The sequence below is a fragment of the Neovison vison genome, chromosome 5, assembly GCF_020171115.1.
Source record: "Neovison vison isolate M4711 chromosome 5, ASM_NN_V1, whole genome shotgun sequence".
Taxonomy (NCBI): Eukaryota; Metazoa; Chordata; class Mammalia; order Carnivora; family Mustelidae; genus Neogale; species Neogale vison.
The window spans coordinates 21,369,507-21,391,123 of NC_058095.1; the positions used below are offsets into that span (position 1 = coordinate 21,369,507).

General features: G+C 40.5%; 1 protein-coding gene across 1 annotated transcript; it reads left to right on the forward strand.

The window, feature by feature from the left end:
* The first annotated feature begins 9,120 nt into the window (after positions 1 to 9,120).
* Positions 9,121 to 14,780, forward strand: KRT40 (keratin 40). Its single transcript, XM_044247980.1, has 7 exons — positions 9,121 to 9,692; positions 10,397 to 10,479; positions 10,741 to 10,897; positions 12,279 to 12,440; positions 12,513 to 12,638; positions 13,946 to 14,166; positions 14,679 to 14,780. The coding sequence occupies exons 1-7, from the start codon at positions 9,249 to 9,251 to the stop codon at positions 14,776 to 14,778; spliced, it is 1,293 nt and encodes a 430-aa protein (XP_044103915.1). The 5' UTR covers positions 9,121 to 9,248; the 3' UTR covers positions 14,779 to 14,780.
* The last annotated feature ends 6,837 nt before the right edge of the window (positions 14,781 to 21,617 follow it).

Consider the following 21,617-nt stretch of genomic DNA (forward strand, 5'->3'; position numbering starts at 1 on the left):
TTCAAACCAGCGGAGGCTCGCATCCCCAGCCCCACGCGATGGCCGTGAGAGAAAGGGCTCTCAAGGGGCCCGGGCTTGGACTCACCGGTGCAGGGCCCAGCTCCAGCAGCCCATGGTCCCCGAACTTCGACAGAGGAGGCGCTCCCGCTTATATTAGAGCGTGGGTGGCTGAGGGGCAGGCGCTACTCCCCACACACACACCTCAGCGAAAAGCACCGACCGGAAGCTGGTGGGCGCCATCTTGGCGTGCTCCCGTTTGTGCTCCCGAGCTGGAGCGTTTCAGTCCTCAGCTGGTGCCCGGGTTTTTGCAGCCACAGCTGTCTAGCGGATGCGTCCTAATCACCTGGCTCTGGAGGCCCGCGGGGAGCTTGTGCTCCTGGCTACATGGGACTGTAAGAATCCGTGTCACCCAGCCACCCCGTCTGGCACCCCTATTTTTGGCAGTGCTACAAGGGGACACCTCCTGTGGCCCGTGGAGCTTACATTCATGTGTCCCAGAGGACTGTAACCAAAGGAGAAAGAGTTCTTACCCAGGAGCTTGGTCTTTCTAAGAAGCCTGTATCTGGGGCGCCTGGAGGGCTCAGTTGTTAGGCGTCTACCTTTGGCTCAGGTCAGGATCCCAGGGTCCTGGGATCGAGGCCCCTGTCGGGCTCCCTGCTCCTCCGGAAGCCTGCTTGTGGTCCCTCTCTCACTGCGACTGAGGGAAATAAATTAAAAAAAAAAAAATAGAGGCCTTTAGTTAATCATATCTACACCTGAGGGGCAGGTTTCTAATTAAACACATACATCTGTAATCCTTTCTAGGAATCTCAGAGGGTAGGCGCTATCTTCACCTTCAGGCTCTGCAGCACTTCAGAGCACCACTATCCCCTGAAAGGGAACTTTACACATGTCCTGTGCCCGAGGGACACCCTAGATTATTTCACACTTTTGGGTTCCACGGGACTGTGGCAACACTGTGGCAACAGGGGAGACAGTTCTTGGCAGGCTGCCACCCCAAGAATACCACAGAGACAAGCATTTCCCCGCCCCCCACTCCCTCCTCTTTCTGTGAAGAAGAGGCGGGTTGCTTCTCCTGGGAGGACTCCAGACCCAGCACACATTTTGGGTTGAGTGGCTCTCAAGGAACATAGACTACGGACACCATCTTGGCAGGCACTCTGCCTTTCTCCAGCTCAGTGGTACCCAGAAAAGGGCTTATACACTCATCTTGAGCCCCTATTTTTGTAACTGCGGCTCAGTGGACACCTCCAAATCACCTGGCTTTGCTGGCTGGTTGGGCCAGACTATATACAGTCTCACAGTATATATTTGCCTACTTTAAAAAGCTAATGCCTAGGGGTCTGATTCCCAGTCACCCTGAGTCTAGATGCTGACTAAGATCCTCCTCTTTGGGGCACTGACAGGTCTTGGCACATCCTTAATGCTGGGAGCTATTAAAAATATAATAGGCTATTTGCACAAGCACAGAGTTTGAAACTCAATGAAGAGCCAGAGCAGAACTGAACAACAAGGTTCATCTCCTACATAAGGCCACTCCTACATAAAGCCATCTACTGTATAGAACCTAGCATAAAGGTAAAGCAAGATGAAGAAACAGGGGATTATCTTCCAAATGAACAAGATAAAAATAAAATGGAATAAAGACTGGAATGTAAGATCTGAAACCATAAAACTCCTAGAAGAAAACATAGGCAGGAAGCTCCTGGATATAGGTCTGGACTATGATTTTTAAAATTTGATCCCCAAAGCAAAAGCCACAAAAGCAAAAAGTGGTACTACATCAAACTAAAAAGCTTCTGCACAGCAAAGGAAATCAGCAACAAAGTGAAAAGACAATCTGTTGAATGGGAGAAAATATTTACAAATCATATATCTGATAAGGTGAAATATTCAAAATGTATAAAGAATTCATATAGCTCCATACCAAACACAACCCAATTTAAAAATGGGCAGAAATTCTGAATAGACATTTTTCCAATGTCTATTGGACATTGGACATACAAAAGGTCAATAGATACATAAAAAGATGTTTACATCATTAATCATCAGGGAAATGCAAATTAATACCACAATGACATACCATGTCACATCATTCAGAATGGATAGTACTAAAAAGATAAGAAATAACAAGTGGTGGCAAGATGTGGAAAAAAGGAAACCCTTGTGCACTGTTAGTGGGAATGTAAATTGGTGCAGACACTATGGAAAACAGTATGGAGGTTCCTACAATATGATCCAGAAATTCCTCTTCTATGTATTTGTCTGAAGAAAATATAATTTTTATATAATTTTGTATAATTTTTATATTTCATATAGTTCTATATTTTATATATATTTGTTGTATATAAAAAAGATACATGCACTCCCAGGGTCTCCTGAGAGGCTCAGTTGGTTAAGTGTCTACCTTCAGCTCAGGTCATGATCCCAGGGTCATGGGATTGAGCCCATGGGATCAAGACCAGGGTTATGGGATCGAGCCTGTGCTGAGCAGGGAGCCTGATTCTCTGTCGTCCTCTTTCTCCCCCCTCCCACTTGAGCTCACTCTTTCTTACTCTCTCTCTCTCTCTCTCTCCCCCTCAAATTAAAATCTTTAAAAAAAAAAAAAAAAAAGATATGGGCACCTGGGCGGCTCAGTGGTTTAGGCCTCTGCCTTTGGCTCAGGTCATGATCTCAGGGTCCTGGGATTGAGGCCCACATCGGGCTCTCTGCTCAGTGGGGAGCTGCTTCCCCTCTCTGTCTCTGCCTGCCTCTCTGCCTACTTGTGACCCCCCTGTCAAATAAACAAATAAAATCTTTTTTTAAAAAAAAAGGATATATGTACTCCCATGTTAATTGCAACATTATTTACAATAGCCAAGATACAGAAACAACCTATACCATATAATGGAATATTATTCAGGCATAAAAAAGAATGAGATCTTCCCACTGCAATAACATGGATAGACCTCAAGGGCATAATGATAAGTAAAATAAAGTCAGATGGAGAAATATAAATGCTGGATGACCACTCATGTGTGGAATCAAAAACAAACAAACAAACAAATAAAACCAATTTGATAGTTATGAAGAACAGATTGGATGCCAGAGGCAGGAAAGTGGGGAGTTGAAGAAACGGGTGGACTGTTTTATTTCTTTAGTTTAAATATATTGAATTTTAAAAATAAATCACTTTTTAATATAAATGAAAATAACTAAGTAAATATATTCTGAAGTTTATAATCTGGAAAAACTATAATCAACAAAGACAATAGCCTTCTAATAAAAAAGCATATATTTTTGTCATGATCAGACATTAGAAAACTATCACTAAATTTTACCAATACCATTTTTTCATGTATCTTAGCCCATAATCATCATGATGCTAACACTGTTAAATGTTATCTGTAGTAATCCTTAAATGCTTTAAATTTCTTTTTAATTCAGAAATATAATATTCTGTTAAAAAGAGATGGGAATTGAAGAAAAACAACTATGAGAACAACTAAGAGAAAGTACTTCCAGAAAAAAACTTTCATTTGTGTTATAGCATGTAATAACCACCTTAGGAAGTTTTTTTTAATTTTTACTTTTTGATAATTTTAAGTCAAACAATGATTGTATTGCCACTTTTTTGTAGGACCTGTGCATTTACCCTAATGGTATTTTCATCCACCAAAACCAATAGCCTTGGATTACAAAATGTTATCCCTATGATGAGGGAAACACTGAATGAAGTGCTTTTGGTTTAAAATAGTAATTTTGCCACAGAAAGGAACACTGGAATTGGTAAAAATTTAGGACAGTGGAGAATGTGTTGCAAAGGGGCATATACTTTCTCCTGGATAAATAAACCAAGAAAAATTGGCAAAAGACTTGAATAGTTGCTTTGCAGAAAAAGATATCGAAATGAGCAATAAATGCATGAAAAGTTGCTCAGCATCAGTCATCAGAGAGATATAAATTAAACTATGAGAGAACACTTTTACACTGACATGTTTATAATTAAACTATGTGGCAATAACAAATATTGATGAAGATATAGAGGAATTAAATTTCTCCTACATTATTGGTAAGAGTATAAAAGGGTATGTATAATCACTTTGGGAAAAGGTCTGGTAGTTTCTTATAAAAAGAAACATACACCTACTGTATGACACAACTAGTCTACTCCTAAATATTTATGAGAAAGAAATGAAATACATATCCACAAAAAATATTTGTACAAGAATATCTATGGAAGTTTTATTCATAACATCCCCAAATAAGAAATATTCCAAATGGTCATCCAAGGAGAATTGACACATTGTAGCATATTCATACAATGAAATACTCCTCAGCAACTTTGTGGGGTTTTTTTTTTTTTTTGAAATAAGGGAAGAAAGAGAGAGAGAGGCAAGGAGGGAGGATGGGAGGAAGGGAGGAAGGAAGAAGGAAGGAAGGGAGGAAGAAAGGGAGGGAGGGAGGAAGGAGAGGAGGAAGGAAAGAAGAAGGAAAGAGGGAAAGAAGGAAGGAAGGAGAGAGGGAGGAAGGAGGGTGGGAGGAAGAAGGGACTAGAGGAAGGGAGAGAGGGAGGGAGAAAAGGAAGGAAGGGAGTGAGGGAGGGAGTGAGGAACGGAGGGAGGAAGGAAGGAAGGAGGGAAGGAAATACTGTAGTGCTGGTATAAGTGACAACATGGATGAAATAAAAACTGTGACACTGAGCCAAAGAAATCAAATAAAAAAGTACACACACTGTGATTTTACTTATGAAACTCACAAATAGGGAATACCAATTTCTGGTAACCAGAATCAGAGGAGTGTTTACCTTTGGGAGGTAGGGACTAAGTGAAAAAGGGTACATGGGAACATTCTGGTATCATGGAAATGTTAGGTATCTTGACTGGGGTGAGGGTTACATAGGTAGATGCATTTGTCAAATTGCATTTCAATATATGTAAATTTCATCTCAACTTAAAAATTTTGGAAGAAAAAAAGAATATGTACTTGGCAATTATGGAGTTATTGGGGACCAAGTTTGATTAACTGGAGACCTTACATGGGCATCATTTTACTATTTATAAAGTGAAATATATCCGTATTGTTTATGCCTTGACAGCTCCATGTAGAAGTGACAGGTTATTATTTTTCCCTACAGCGAGGACTAAGTAAGTCCCAAAGGAGTTGCATGACTAGATGAAGACAATAGAGCTAGTTAGTAAGAGCACTGGAACGAGAATGTAAATATGACCAGGAGGATGTCACTGTTCGTCCTCCGCCTATCTTCCTTGTCCTGCAGCATTCGGCTTCTTTCCTTAGCAATTATGTGTCAAACAGAAACCTCTACTGAGCCAAGTGTTTATATTTTTAGCAAACACTTATTAAGGGCCCATTATATTGTGTCCCAAGTGCTGAGGATCAGACAAATAAGATATGCTGGTCTTAGAAGAGACGTTTTCCAAAAAGGAGAAAGACCAGTAAACACAAAATACTGATAATGGTAAGAGATGTGACAACTGCTGTAACGGACATGTGTGCGATGGGAAATGCCTCCATCTCGGTGTGAGGAGCTAGACATCGTTTCAGCTGTCTTAACAGGTGGTTTCATCCAGGGTGGCAGAAGAGCAGTGGACCAAGGAAGCACCACCTACAAAGCTTGAAGGATGGCTGCAGTCTGGGGTTTGTGAGACAAAGTATTGGGAAATTAGCCTAGAAAGGTAAACTGGCACCAGATTGGAAAAGGTCATTTGCCAAGTCAGGAAGTTGGGATGTTATAGGTGGAAAGTGGCAAAAAATGGATTTGCATTTTATTAAAGTGATTATAGCCCTTGTAGGTGGATGTTCTGAGGTAAGGGCACATTACAAGAAGAAACCATGATGTCATGTTATCATGACCTTTAACAGCATCTCTTTATTTTCTCTATTCCCAATGTCCCCTCCTTTTGAGGATGATATGCCATAAAAAGGAATTCTGGGCAATTTCAATATTCTTTTTGTTGTTTTGTTTTTGTTTTTAAGTAGGCTCCACACCCAGCATGGAGCCCAGCATGGACCTTGAACTCATGACTTGAGATCAAGACCTGAGATGAGATCACGGATCAGACACTTAACCAATTGGGCCACCCAGGTACCCCAGCAATTTCAGTATTCTAAGATAGGAACTAAAGCTATAGATTGTCATACAACACTACCTAATTAATCAAGCCCAAAATAAAATAGCCCTGTGTGCTGGTGCTCTCACTACTTTCCTCTCTCTCTATCCTCTCTCTTTCCATATATCAACATTTTACAAATAGAAATTAGCTTAAGATTAAAGGAAATATTTCTTATTTTTACCTGCAGTTACTTTAAAATAATGACACATTGCTGCACTTTCATTCAACTGGAATCTACAATAGACAACCAAGACATGGATTCTCCTCCAAGAAATCCTTCCTTTAATTCATTAGGTTACTGTGGAAATAAGAATTTTCCTTCAGAGATTTGTAATTTCTGATTTTCAAATGTTTTTGAGTCCTTGAACTCATGTCCTCTGCAAAATAACATCAATATACCGTCAGCACTCCAAGAACATGAAATGGGCAGGAGACATAAATGGACATTTCTCCGAAGAAGACATACAAGTGGCCAACAGACACATGGAGAAAAGTTCAACATCACTTGCCTCAGGGAAATACAAATCAAAACCACAATGAGATAACACCTCACACCAGTCAGAACGGCTAAAACTAACAATTCAGAAAGCAGATTTGGTGAGGATGTGGAGAAAGGGGAACCCTCTTACACTGTTAGTGGGAACGCAAACTGGTGCAGCCACTCTGGAAAACGGTATGGAGGTTCCTCAAAAAGTTAAAAATAGAGCTACCCTACAACCCAGCAAGTGCACTACTAGGTATTTATCCAAAGGATACAAAAATAGTGATTTGAAGGAGCACATGCACTGCAATGTTTATATTAGCATTATCCACAATAGCTAAAATATGGAAAGAGCCCAAATGTCCATTAACTGATGAATGGGTAAAGAAGATATGGTGTGTAAATATATAGTGGAATATTACTCAGCCATCAAAAAGAATGAAATCTTGATGTTTGCAATGATGTGAATGGAACTACAGTGTATTATGCTAAGCAAAGTAATTCAGTCAGAGAAAGACAAATACCATATGATTTCATTTATATGTGGAATTTAAGAAACAAAACAGATGAACACAGGAGAACAGAAGGAAAAATAAAATAAGACAGAGAAAGAGAGGGAGGCAAATCATAAGAGACTCTTAAACATAGGGAACAAACTGAGGGTTGCTGCAGGGGAGGAGGGTAAGGGGATGGAGTAATGGGGTGAAGTAGGAGGGCATTAAGGAGGCATGTGATGTAATGAGCACTGGGTGTTATATGCAACTGATGAATCACTAAACACTACCCCTGAAACTAACACCACACGATGTGTGAACGAACTTGAATTTAAATAAAATGATGAAAGAATAAAAAAGAACATTTAACATTGTTGAAATGTAAAAAGAATCACTAAAATCAAACCCAACTCCACTCAGTGAATAATAAAACCTAAGAGTCTACAATGATACCTCCCTGAAGGTGCCCAATCCTATCTGATCTTGGAAGCTAAGCAGAGTCAGTCCTGGTTAGTACTTGGATGGGAGAGTAATAAATCCTAAGAGGCTATTTACACCCATCTATTTAAAATCTCTTGGTTTGGTTTTGGTTTTTGTTTTTCCATTATCACCTACCTAGGTAAGAGTGTTCAGAGTTAGAAAAAAAGAAACTAAATTTTTCTGGATCATGAAAATTTTAACTTTGTAAGAATAGTGGGGTTTTTTTTTCCAAATTTTAAAGTATCTGGAGGCAATCTGCTCTCCCACCCTTTGAAAATGAAATAAATACCACAATTACTCCAAGCAAAGTAAAAGAGATTATTCTACATACTGGAGAGGAAATTCAAGACATAGTCTTAAAAAGTTTTATCTCAGATCCCTATCCATTTGGTACAGCACCAGGGATTTCAACCAATGGAACTGCTGGTCTGGAATTCACATTATACCATTTTATTCCCCAGTGCCATTATTTCAAATTTTTATACTTGTGGCCTTAAAAAAGAAGTAAATAAGAGAAAACAGAGTCTATCTCAGGAGAGAAGCCTTCTGTAGCTTCTTAGCCCCTATTCTGAAGTATAACCCATGAGGGTTTAGTTTCACAAGAGACTAAAAGATTATAACCTACAAATCATATTTCATAAGGGTACCTGGGTGGCTCAGTGGATTAAGCATCTGCCTTCAGCTCAGGTCATGATCCCAGGATCCTGGCATTGAGCCCTTCATTGGGCTCCCTTCTGAGCAGGGAGCCTGCTTCTCCCTCTCCCTCTTCCCTCTTCCCTGCTTGTGCTCTCTCTCTCTCTCTCTGTGTGACTCAAATAAATAAATAAAATCTTTTAAAAAAGAAATATTATTTCACTCTTATTATTAATACAGGTGAAAAACAGTATCCTAATCTAAAATATGAGGCATAAGAATGTGGAAAAAACAAGTTTCAGGAAATCAAAAATCACCACTCCAGATCTTAACAACCAATTTGTATTTTTGCGTTGAGGACACAGATTATGCCCATCAGTTATGTAAATTGACTTTTCAATTTGTGCACAGGTAGACATGGTTCATACACACACATGCACACACACACACACACACACATACTTTAAACCCAGTTCACACCTCACTCCTCTACCATGTGAACACAGCAAGACCAAAAAAGCATTACAAAGATTGCTAACTACATAGAACATTTTATGATGGTGGCACAAACAAATAAATGGCATTTAATGATAAGTAATATGAATTTTTAAAGGATACATAAACAATTTCCAATAGATAAGAGTAAAATCTGTGGGAATATTATTTTCATTATTTGTAATCAATTGTATCTGTAACTACTGAGTGGCCAAATTTTTTCTGCCTTTCCATATTCTACCAAAAAGACAATGCTTCCTATGAAGATTTTCTGAACCAAGCATTTAATCCTACTGGCACATGGAAATAGTGTCCTTACTTGGTAACCTGAAGTTATGCCTCTTTTATGAGGCATAAAACTCTTCTCAGCAAACAAACAACACTAATGAATGTTCATATGAAAACTGGCACCAACAATGATAAACAGAACATCTGGTATATTCTGTAAATACTCATTTTGCGGGCTGTATAAAAGTCTCAGGAAGCAAAGAGACCTTGGGAGCCAGTCAGTTGGAGTTTCACAACTAGTCTTTGTTCTTCACATCTAACAGGATGACTTCTGACAGTTCCCCCACGTGCTGCTCTTCTGAATCCTGTGCCAGAGCTTCTGACTGTGCATTTGCTTCAACCTGTTCCGTGGAAACCACTTGCTTCCCCAGCACCCCTGCTACATCCAGATGCCAGACTCCCAGCTTCCTATCCAGGTCTCGTTTGCCGACTGGTTGCCTCACACCATGCTACTTGTCTGGGACTTGTAATCCGTGCCTGGTGGGGAACTGTGCTTGGTGTGAGGATGGAGTGTTCAACAGCAACGAGAAGGAGACAATGCAGTTCCTCAATGACAGACTCGCCAACTATCTGGAGAAGGTGCGTGGCCTGGAGGAGATGAATGCGGAGCTGGAATGCAGGATCCGAGAGCAATGTGAAGAGGACCTCCCACTGGTGTGCCCTGATTATCAATGTTACTTCGACACCATCGAAGAGCTGCAGCAAAAGGTCTGGTGTCTCTCATTGCCCTAACTTGTGATTTGCTTTATCCTTATACTAAAAAAAAAAAAAGAAAGAAAGAAAAAAGAAAGAAAAGAAAAGAAAGTCTGTTCTATGGAAGTCCCCCCCTCCCCAGGGAAAGGGGTCTTCCAAGAAATAGTGTGACTTAGAGGAAAAGGTGGTGGGCTGAGCATCAGCAACCATCAGCATTAGCCATGGGGCTCCAGTAATCATGAAATGGCCCAAATAAACTCACTCACATCTAGACTATGTCACCCAGAGAATGAGAAGAAAACTGTATGTAACACTAGATATTTATGCTGCTATCTTTAACATAGATATTGAAATGTCATCTTTTTAATCATGTAATATCATCCTTGTAATCATTTTCTTTTCTTACTGATGAATTTTTATCATTGTGGATGGGGATACACTCATAATACAAACTACCTCGGGAGAAAAATCCAAGTTCAACTGCCAGGAATATTGCAAAATGTCTTAGATCGCTGAAAAATCTTTTTTTTCTATTTCTTTTATAAATTGGTCCTGCTTTTCTCTTCGTTGAAGTGACATGGTTAATAAGAAAAATAGGCTGAAGGCTATTTTATACGTTCTTATAAAGACTTCTAAAAGATGGCATAGTTGTTAAATAAATAGTTATTTACATTTCTTTCAAAGAGTCCTCTATTACATATAACTAACTTACTTACCAGATCTTGTGCACGAAGGCAGAGAATTCTAGACTTGCTGTACAGCTTGACAACTGCAAACTGGCTGCCGATGACTTTAGATCAAAGTAAGTTAAATTTGAATTTGAAAATAATTTATGGCTTCCCCTCTCTCTCTCTCTTTCCCCCAAAGTCTCTCACACATGCACGCATCTGTACACACCACCAATATTCTCTATATAAGCTTTACTTTAAGCGAAGAATGCTCATAAAACTCACATTTGTCATTTGGGATATGGCTTCCTTGAGTCCTTGTGTCACTCACCAGCATGCCCAGCACCATACATGGTGTCTAGCAAAGTAATCTTGTATCTCTTTGGCTCTAAAAGGTACGAGTCTGAACTGTCTCTTCGCCAGCTGGTAGAGACAGACATTGGCGGCCTGCAGGGGATCCTGGGTGAGCTGACTCTGTGCAAAGCTGACCTGGAGGCCCATGTGGAATCTCTGAAGGACGATCTCCTTTGCCTTAAGAAAAACCATGAAGAGGTGAGGAAAGTGGTAAAATTGCTGAACAAATGTAGAAGTGACAAAGTCAAACTGATAGATTTCATGTTGTGTATATAAATCTAACTTGGACAGGTATTGCTAAAGCTGGAATGAGATTACTCGAGGCACCATTACAGGATTTTTGTTCCCTTGTGCCCACAGTTCTTGGTCATAACGCTTTGAAGAATGAAGAAGTAGACCAGATAAAGAGTGGTGGCAGCAAAGCAAAACTTATTGAGTGATAGTATAAAGCTCCTGGAGAGGGAGGGGAACTGAGAGGGTTGCCGTTTTCCCTTTCCAGTTTAGCAGTTTTTAGAAGCTCTTTCCAGGAACTATCTTGAGCATCCTGAGTGTGGGCTGCTTGTGGCTTGGCCACTAAGGTACGCTGATCAAGGCTTTGATGAGGCCCCTGTCTACCTATCAGGTTATTGTTCATGTGTTGCTGGTCTTTGGGGCTGATATCTGGAGACGAACTGCCTCAATTTGAGATAGTGACCAGTGTTTTATGGGTAATTGTTTGTTTCAGGATATTTGGCAAAAGTCACTTCTGCAGAGGCTGCCAGATGGGAGGCTATTATGGTCTTGTCTTTGCTGTAAAACAGGATGCTAGCACGGTTTTGTCTTAGCATCCTGATCCCAGTTTTCTTGTTGGGGACCCTGGCCCTCATGACCCAAGTATCCAATTAACCTCTAACAGCACTAACATTGTCCAGGCTGATCACTCCAGCATATCTCTGGATGTACATATGGAATGGCCCCAGCCAGTAACACATGAAAGAACCACTGTTTACCTGCCATTGCTTTTGTGAAGGAGGCAACTCTATAAATGGCCTTCCTTGGAGGCTTTATGCCAGATGTACCTCTAATCCATAAAGTGTGAAAATCAGACTGATAAACATGGGTATGAAGGCCGTTTCAGAGTGGGGATAACATTTCAGAATGGGGATAATATTGGGGCCACTATTGTAAAATATTCTGTCTCTATAAACCTTTTCATAAAATATGAAGTATATGATTATCTCACATTGATGAGGCTACAGAGTGAAAAGCTGAATGATGTAACATCGTATATTTTCCCTTTGAGCATGTGATGATGATAATAGCATTTACTGAGACCTTCCTCTGTGCCAAGGACTTTCATAAGTGATTTATATGAATATTAACTTGTATCTCACACAATAACTCTCTGGGGAAGGCAAAATTATTATACCCATTCTGCAGATGCAGAAACTGAGCAATAAAAAGAGATTCAACCTAAGCAATCTGACTCTAAATCCCACATTTTTACTCACTTCTCCAGAAACAGGATGCCCTTGGGATGTCAAAGTGAATTTTCTTCTCCAGCCCTCTGTGGCTTTCTTTACTCCATTTCCTCTTTCAGGCGGTCAGCTTGCTCCGGGGACAACTCGGTGACCGACTCAGTGTGGAGCTGGACACTGCCCCCACCATCGACCTCAACAGGGTCCTGGATGAGATGCGTTGTCAGTATGAAACAGTGCTGGCCAACAACCGCAGAGACGTGGAAGAATGGTTCGCTGTTCAGGTCAGCATCTGGAGCAAGAAAAATGACAGGCTTCGTCCTTCTTTGCATCCTCTAATCATACCTGTGTTTCAGACCGAGGAGCTGACCCAGCAGCAGGTGTGCAGCGCAGAGCAGCTGCAGGACTGCCAGGCAGAGATCCTGGAACTGAAACGCACAGCCAATGCTCTGGAAATAGAGCTCCAAGCGCAGCAAAGCCTGGTATGGGAAAGAAAGACAGCTCTGTTTTTCTCACTAAAGAATCAGGACCTGAGAAGCTATCCCCTCTGCCATAACCCCAAGGAGAGACCCACAGTTCACAGGGGAGAAAGTCTGAATTTCTAATTTGCAACAGCTGAATTCCCTTGTTTTCCCCCAATACTGCTGCTTACCTAGCTAGAAGCAGAGGTAATAGGTCAACAGCTTTGTACTGTCCCAGCAGGATGCCTGACCTTCCCTCCTGGCCTTGAGCATGATCCCCAGCACCTTCCAGAGTCAGAGAGAGAGAGCGGGCGCATGCAGGAGGGTAGGAGCAGGATGAGAGTGGAATCTCTGAGCCAAAGGCATTCAAGTATTCTAGTGGGTTTTAACTCTGTTTTGATATGGGCCGTGTTCCCAAACTCATCATCATATAAAAGAATAGTATTCACACTTTGCATTCTACCACTACCCTAAAATTTCCCAGGATCCACACCTCAACCAGACCCTTCACTGCACCCCACACCACCAAGCAACCGGAATACCATCCACTGGGGGCCCCTGGCTGGCTCAATCAGAGGAGTGCGACTCTTGCTCTCAGGGTCGTGAGTTCGAGCCCTACACTGGGCATAAAGATTATTTAAAATAAATAAACAATTTAAGAAAAAAAGAATACCACACTAGCCGCATCCAGTGGAACACCACTGTCTGTGCCACGTTACAGCTTAGGGAGACTATCTTGGTGAGTAATAGCTGCACATTCATCCTCTGAGAGCCTTAAAAGCCTCACAGTAGCTTTACGGGGTAAACCCCTTTACTAACCCCACTATATAGATGAGGAAGACTGAGATTCAGATTACATAGGGGCCATGCAGTTTTTTAAGAGGCAAAAGTGGAAGCTGGATCCAGCTGGTTCAATCCCAGAGCCTTTTCTCTGAACCACTCTTTAAGGGCTCCTCCCCACCTCAAGCCCATACTCAGTTTCTCAAATGCTGTTGACCCTCCTGAAGCTACATCCGAGTATGTTGCAGGTTGCAGTAAGCACAGTGATGGTAGGAATAACTAACCCTTACACAGCTTTTAAAATTTTTTTCCAGGCACTATTCAAAGTGCCTTACACATATTAATCCATTTCATCCTCACAACCATCCTATGAGTTAAGTACTTTGCATTGCCCATTTTTTATAGAATAAAACGGAGGCTCAGAGAAGCTAAGTCATTTTCTCAAAGTCACACAGCTGCACTAGGGTAGAGCAAGGATTTGAAAGCAGCGCTCTGTCCCCAAGACTATGCTAAACAGCCCTCCTGAATACACTCTTTTCCTTCTGCAGACAGAATCTCTGGAATGCACTGTGGCAGAGACGGAGGCCCAGTACAGCACCCAGCTGGCCCAGATACAGTGCCTGATTGATAATGTGGAGAACCAGCTGGCCGAGATCAGGTGTGACCTAGAGCGGCAGAACCAGGAGTACGAGGTGCTGCTGGACACAAAGGCCCGGCTGGAGTGCGAGATCAACACGTACCGTGGTCTCCTTGAGAGTGAGGACAGCAGGCAAGTTCCACGCGATTATTCTCCAAATCCCCCAAGTCACAAAGAGGCTCACGCAGGAGAATCCTGCCTCCTCAAGGTCTGCCCAAGGTGAAACCTCCCTAACGCATTAAAGAATCTCCTTACAAGGGTAAAATACAAACAAACAAAAAATAGCTCAGGCTAATCACATGACAGTAGACGTGTTCAAAAGTATTCAGAAGTTCAAAAGCGGAATGAGTATCATAGATAAGATTCCATGCTGGCGATCTCCCTTTGTTCCTGTCTGGCACCAAAGGGAAATCCGGAACATGCACAAGACAACATCTGCAAGTGAAGTAAACATGTAAAATTGCATTCAGCTGGCGTAGCTGCAGTGCATGTGGAACTGCAATGCTGGGTCCAGGCTTAAGTCAAATGTTACTCGGCGAAGAGTGTTCAGAAGATCATTTGCAGGGCAGATTTTGGCATGACCTTTCCTGAGTTGAAATTCTATCCAGCTTTCCCTTGTTAAACCTGGTTCAAAATTTCCACAGGCTCCCCTGTAACCCGTGTTCTGCCATAAGCACATCAAGCAACACCTGTGAGCCTTGCTCGGCGTATGTGATTTGCACAGTCGAAAACTGCTGTACCTGAGCGCTAAACCCCCCGTGTGTTGGATGGAGGAATCAAAGTCGGCGGGGTCCTGGAAAGCCAAAGGGGCAGCACAGACAGCTGAACCTGAAAGTCAAGAAGGCATTTCTATCCTAAACTTGTCCTCTAAACATCCTCACTATATTTCTGCTTTATCATTTCCTCTCCCGCCTGCTTGTGATATTAGAGCAGTCTATAAAACTTTCTTGCTCCAAATAAAATGTGTTTCATTCCTTTAACATGGCAAACATAGCTTTGTGGCTTATAACTGTGGATATAATAATGATGTGATGCCAGGGTAATTGCCTATGCCTGGCTTAATGCAAAATCAAAGTGGAACTGAAGTAGGAAACTCTATCCTTTTCTACATGGACATATATAGAAGGAGTTCACCTGGGTTGTCAAACACTGAAATGGCCATTTTATTTTCCTCAGTAAAATCTCATAGAGTCCTAATTTTTAGTTAAGAATATAATATCCTTGGGGCACCTGGGTGGCTCAGTGGGTTAAGCCTCTGCCTTCAGCCCAGGTCATGACCTCAGGGTCCTGGGATGGAGCCCTGCATCAGGCTCTCTGCTCAGCAGGGAACCTGCTTATCCCTCTCTCTCTCTCTGCCTGCCTCTCTGCCGACGTGATCTCTCTCTGTCAAATAAATAAATAAAATCTTAAAAAAAAAAAAGAATATAGCGTCCTTGTAGCTTTAACAATGCACTAAATAAAGTGCCAGTAATTTTAGCACTTAGTGTTGCATAAAATTTTTAATCTAAAAATATAATGCATCACTCATTTGTAAGAACCAGCAAAAAGCCTTGCATTCTAGTGTCTGTGGATATAGTCCACCATGAGAACTCTCATGTAAAACAATGGCCTCAAAATTTACCTGCTGTAAATGCAAGAAGCATTCATGACCCAAGGACTCAGGCTTCTCATAGTATGTATTTGGTATTTACAACTCATGGATTACTTGCTAGCCCTACAGAGGTGATATTTCCTCCCTATACTCAGTCTGGACCTAAAGCCCAACCTTTCTCTCTCCCACACAGCCTCTTTCCCAGAAGGCTCCAGCCAGGACAACACTGTAAAGGGAACTCCTTTCTATTACTCTCAGACTTGCTTTTCCAGCATCTGGAATGTGCTGGCTCCCCAGTCCCTGGGGCAGGAAAAGAGGCTGTACGAGTGTCTTGAGCTAGAGATTAAAGACCTGGTTACTCCTAACTGCAAGGGGACAAGAAAGAGTTATCTTCCCATGTGCCCCAAAGGAGAGGAGAACCAAATATGGGTGAGTGCTGAATTCTCTCCCACAGCAGCCTTGAAACACCTAGATGAAGAAAGGTGGAGGAAACCTCAGCAATAAATCTGCTCTGGGGAAACAAAGCAAGGAGAGCTTGGAGAATGGGAAGGGATACAATTTGGCTAGAGTGTAAGTATCGGGTACAGGAGCCAAGGGATATGAGATAGAGTCAGCTGGGTCAAGACTGTGGGGGTCTTAATTGCCTGGCAATCGAAAATTTGTACATTGCTTTGTAGGAAGCACTGAGCATTTCCGCACTGGAAAATGGTGCTATTAAGGCAGATAAAGAAGCTCTTCAAGATAGACTATGTCACAGAATACTCACAGGTTAGTCAGATTGCCAAAAGTTAACAAATGAGCTGGTGGTAGCAAATGAAAGTGACAGACACCCAATGTTGTCTCAAAAAAAAAAAGGTAATAAAAGAAGGAAGAAGGGGCCCTGCGTGGCTCAGTCAGTAACTGTCTGCCTTAAGCTCAGGTCATGATTGTAGGGTGCTGGCATTGAGCCCCACTGCCAGCTCCTTGCCCAGCAGGGAGCCTGCTTCTCCCTCTCCCTCTGCCTCCTGCTCCCCTGTTTGTGCTCACTCTCAGTCTTTCTCACTGTCAAATAAATAAATAAATAAATAAATAAATAAAACCTTTAAAAAAAAAAAAACGGAAGGAAGGAAGAAGCTACCTTCATGGCTGAAGTGCTATATACTTATGAGTAAGACATTTCTGATCAAATACACTTACAGAGAAGTGTGTAAACCTGGCGATTCACAGACCCGTACCCCTCGGGCTAATAATAAATTATATGTTTATGAAAAAATAAAATTTTTTTTAAAAATACGCTTACAGGGAAAGGAAAATTGATCAAGATTGAAGATGTCCAAGATGAAAGAAATGAGGAATATAATTGGTGAAATGATACTGAAGAAATCATAGAGGAGTCAGCTCCAGAACATAAATAAAGCAGTCAGCCATGGAAGGAAGGAAAATCTCTACCCAAGACACTCAAGAGAAGAAAAGTGAGAAGATGAAGAAAAGGGTATGAAAACAAAAATACAAAATAATTGTCAAACTCTGATTCTGAAAGTGATACACCCAAGTAGTAGTAGAATGTGTAGAAAAAAATAAGGAAGAAAATAACATTAACCAAAGTTATAAAACTCAAAGTCCTTTTTATGTGTTTTAAAAATGATTACAATTTCAAATGCTGTTATTTTTGGAGTCAGATTTATCCATTTTTTGTGGTTTCTTGATTTTGAGTCATTGTCCCTCTTAATTTATGATTAATTTATAAAAATTTTATAAATAAAATTAAAAATTTATACACTCTAAATTTATAAAAGAATTGTCTTACACTTTCTCTTGGCACATCTATGACTTCCATTTTTCACAAGTGAATCTATGATCCACTTGTAATTCAAGTATATGAATAGAGTAATGAGCATTACCAGAGCGACTCAGCTGTATCATATCTTAACTTTCTGTATTAATATCAGTTTATTGGGATCTAATATTCATACAATAAAATGCATCAGTGGAAAGTATGCAGTCCCACAAAATTTGAAAACATACAGTCATGTAATCATCCAGATCAAGATACAGACTAGCATAGCAAGATGTAAAATACCAACCTTGAGAGTATCTTCATGCTCCTTCCCAGTCAGCTCACCTCCCTCACGAGAAGACAATCACTACTCTGATAGCTAAGGCTACAGATGAGTTTTACCTGTTCTTGAAGTTAATATAAATGTAATCATACTGTTTGTACCCTTTTGTGCCTGACTTCCTCAGGTAGACATAATATATGAAGTTCTTCCGTGTTACTGTGAATACCAATAGTTCATTCTTTTTTGTTATCAAAAAAAAGTATCAGTCTATTCTATGAACATACCACAATCTATTCTATGAACATACCACAGTGTGTGGATCCATTGTCCTCCTTGTGAGCAGTTGGGTTGTTTCCAGTTTGGGTGCTATTGAGAATAAAAATGCTACAAGCATTTTTATACAAGTCTTTTTGTGTATATACATGCACTTACTTCTCTTGGGCACAGAACGAGTCATGTATCTGCTGGGTCAAAGGGAAGGTCCTTCATAAAATAGTGAATCCTTTCACCCAGGAGGTGGCCTGCCCTTTTGCTTTCTTAGTGGTATATTTTAATCAACAAAAGATTTTAACTGGAATGAAGTGTTATATTCCTTAGTGTTCTCCGTGTGCTAGAAATCTTTGCTCACCACAAGATTATGAAGATACTCTTCCATGTTGCTTTCTAAAAACTCCATACATACAATCTTCACATTTAAGTGTTTAATCCATCTTGAATTAATTTTTATAATTAATTTAAATTATTAAATTAATTTATTATTTATTATATTAATATTTATTATAAATATTAAGTAATGTAAATCTAAATTAATATGAATATTTATTATTAAATAAATGAATATTTATTATTAAATAAATTTATTTATTATTAAATAAATTTTGTGAGGTAGAGCTCAAGATATAGTAATTTATTTTATACAATTACCTTGACATTTATTGAAAAGGCCATCCTTTTCTCATTGACCTACTTGGGAAACTTTTTCAAAAATCAACTGACCACTGGGGTGCCTGGGTGACTCAGTGGGTTAAAGCCTCTGCCTTTGGCTCAGGTCATGATCCCAGGTCCTGGGATCGAGCCTCACATCAGGTGCTCTGCTCGGCGGGGAGCCTGCTTCCCTTCCTCTCTCTCTCTGCCTGCCTCTCTGCCTACTTGTGATCTCTGTCTGTCAAATAAATAAATAAAATCTTTTAAAAAAATTAATTAATTTTAAAAAATCAACTGACCACATGTATATGAGTCTATTCCTAGAATCCGTACTCTTTTTCACTATTTGCCAGCCCTCGTGCCAATATCACACTATCCAAGTATTATAGCAGTATAGTAACTTGTATGAATTTATACTCTCACCAGCAATAAATGAAAGGCTGTATACAGTACATTTGTTATAAAACTGTGATTTTTTCCAATCTGATAGTTGAAAAGATAAAATGATTTCTCAGTGTACTTTAAGTTTACATTTCCTTTTTTATTAGTGACACGAAGCATTTGTTCTAAGGCACTTTTTTTTTTGTTTTGTTTTGTTGTTGTTGTTGTTTTTTTGTTTTCCAGGATTTTTTTTCCAATTTATTTATTTTCAGAAAAACAGTATTCATTATTTTTTCACCACACCCAGTGCTCCATGCAAGCTGTGCCCTCTATAATACCCACCACCTGGTACCCCAACCTCCCACCCCCCCGCCACTTCAAACCCCTCAGATTGTTTTTCAGAGTCCACAGTCTCTCATGGTTCATCTCCCCTTCCAATTTACCCAAAAGCACATACCCTCCCCAATGTCCATAAGCCTACCCCCCTTCTCCCAACCCCCCTCCCCCCCGCAACCCACAGTTTGTTTCGTGAGATTAAGAGTCACTTATGGTTTGTCTCCCTCCCTATCCCATCTTGTTTCATGGATTCTTCTCCTACCCACTTAAGCCCCCATGTTGCATCACCACTCCCTCATATCAGGGAGATCATATGATAGTTGTCTTTCTCCGCTTGACTTATTTCGCTAAGCATGATACGCTCTAGTTCCATCCATGTTGTCGCAAATGGCAAGATTTCGTTTCTTTTGATGGCTGCATAGTATTCCATTGTGTGTATATATACCACCTCTTCTTGATCCATTCATCTGTTGATGGACATCTAGGTTCTTTCCATAGTTTGGCTATTGTGGACATTGCTGCTATAAACATTCGGGTGCACGTGCCCCTTTGGATCACTACGTTTGTATCTTTAGGGTAAATACCCAGTAGTGCAATTGCTGGGTCATAGGGCAGTTCTATTTTCAACATTTTGAGGAACCTCCATGCCGTTTTCCAGAGTGGTTGCACCAGCTTGCATTCCCACCAACAGTGTAGGAGGGTTCCCCTTTCTCTGCATCCTCGCCAGCATCTGTCATTTTCTGACTTGTTGATTTTAGCCATTCTGACTGGTGTGAGGTGATATCTCATTGTGGTTTTGATTTGTATTTCCCTGATGCCGAGTGATATGGAGCACTTTTTCATGTGTCTGTTGGCCATCTGGATGTCTTCTTTGCAGAAACGTCTGTTCATATCCTCTGCCCATTTCTTGATTGGATTATTTGTTCTTTGGGTGTTGAGTTTGTTAAGTTCTTTATAGATTTTGGACACTAGTCCTTTATCTGATATGTCGTTTGCAAATATCTTCTCCCATTCTGTCAGTTGTCTTTTGGTTTTGTTAACTGTTTCCTTTGCTGTGCAAAAGCTTTTGATTTTGATGAAATCCCAAAAGTTCATTTTTGCCCTTGCTTCCCTTGCCTTTGGCGATGTTCCTAGGAAGATGTTGCTGCGGCTGAGGTCGAAGAGGTTGCTGCCTGTGTTCTCCTCAAGGATTTGGATGGATTCCTTTCTCACATTGAGGTCCTTAATCCATTTTGAATCTATTTTTGTGTGTGGTGTAAGGAAATGGTCCAATTTCATTTTTCTGCACGTGGCTGTCCAATTTTCCCAACACCATTTATTGAAGAGGCTGTCTTTTTTCCATTGGACATTCCTTCCTGCTTTGTCGAAAATTAGTTGACCATAGAGTTGAGGGTCTATTTCTGGGCTCTCTATTCTATTCCATTGGTCTATGTGTCTGTTTTTGTGCCAGTACCATGCTGTCTTGATGATGACAGCTTTGTAATAAAGCTTGAAGTCCGGAATTGTGATGCCACCAACTTTGGCTTTGTTTTTCAATATCCCTTTGGCTATTCGAGGTCTTTTCTGGTTCCATATAAATTTTAAAATTATTTGTTCCATTTCTTTGAAAAAGATGGATGGTACTTTGATAGGAATTGCATTAAATGTGTAGATTGCTTTAGGTAGCATAGACATTTTCACAATATTTATTCTTTCTAAGGCACTTTTTAAATTGAATGCCTTTTGTATTTTCTTTCCAGTCATTATCTACAATGTTATTGCAAATATGCTTTCCCAGTTTGTCATCTGTCTTCTGATTTTAGAGGTTGTGTTTTTACCAATGTACAAGTTATTTGGTGTCGTCAGTTTATAAGTTTTTATGGTTTCTTTATTTTGGTCATTATTAGAAAGGCCTTCTGACTTCAAATTTATAAAAGAACTCTCATATTTATTAGCACAATTATGATTTCATTTTTTTGCATTTGAATCTTTGATCAATTTGTAATTTGTCAGGCTCCTGGGTGGCTCAGTCAGTTAAGCATCTGCCTTTGGCTCAGGTAATGATCCCAGGGGCCGAGGATCAAGTTCTGCATCAGGCTCCCTGTTCAGTGGGGTGCCTGCTTCTCCCTCTGTCCCTCCCCCAGTTGTGTTCTCTCACTCTCTCTCTCAAATAAATAAAATATTTTTTAAAAATTTATAATTTGTCCTACTATAAGGCATGAGGTATGATTCTAACATTTCCTGCCCTACCTTTGACCTCAGGTGATATAGAAATGTCCCCAAACTACCTATCACAGTCTATCTTTTCCCCCACTGATTTTAAATGTCACATT

Bases quoted from the DNA above. Each gene is read 5' to 3' on its own strand.
- KRT40 (XM_044247980.1), top strand. From the start codon at position 9,249: ATGACTTCTGACAGTTCCCCCACGTGCTGCTCTTCTGAATCCTGTGCC. The intron at 12,639-13,945 runs GTATGGGAAAGA...TTCCTTCTGCAG, and splicing joins TCCAAGCGCAGCAAAGCCTG to ACAGAATCTCTGGAATGCAC. The intron at 14,167-14,678 runs GCAAGTTCCACG...AAATTTCCACAG, and splicing joins CTTGAGAGTGAGGACAGCAG to GCTCCCCTGTAACCCGTGTT.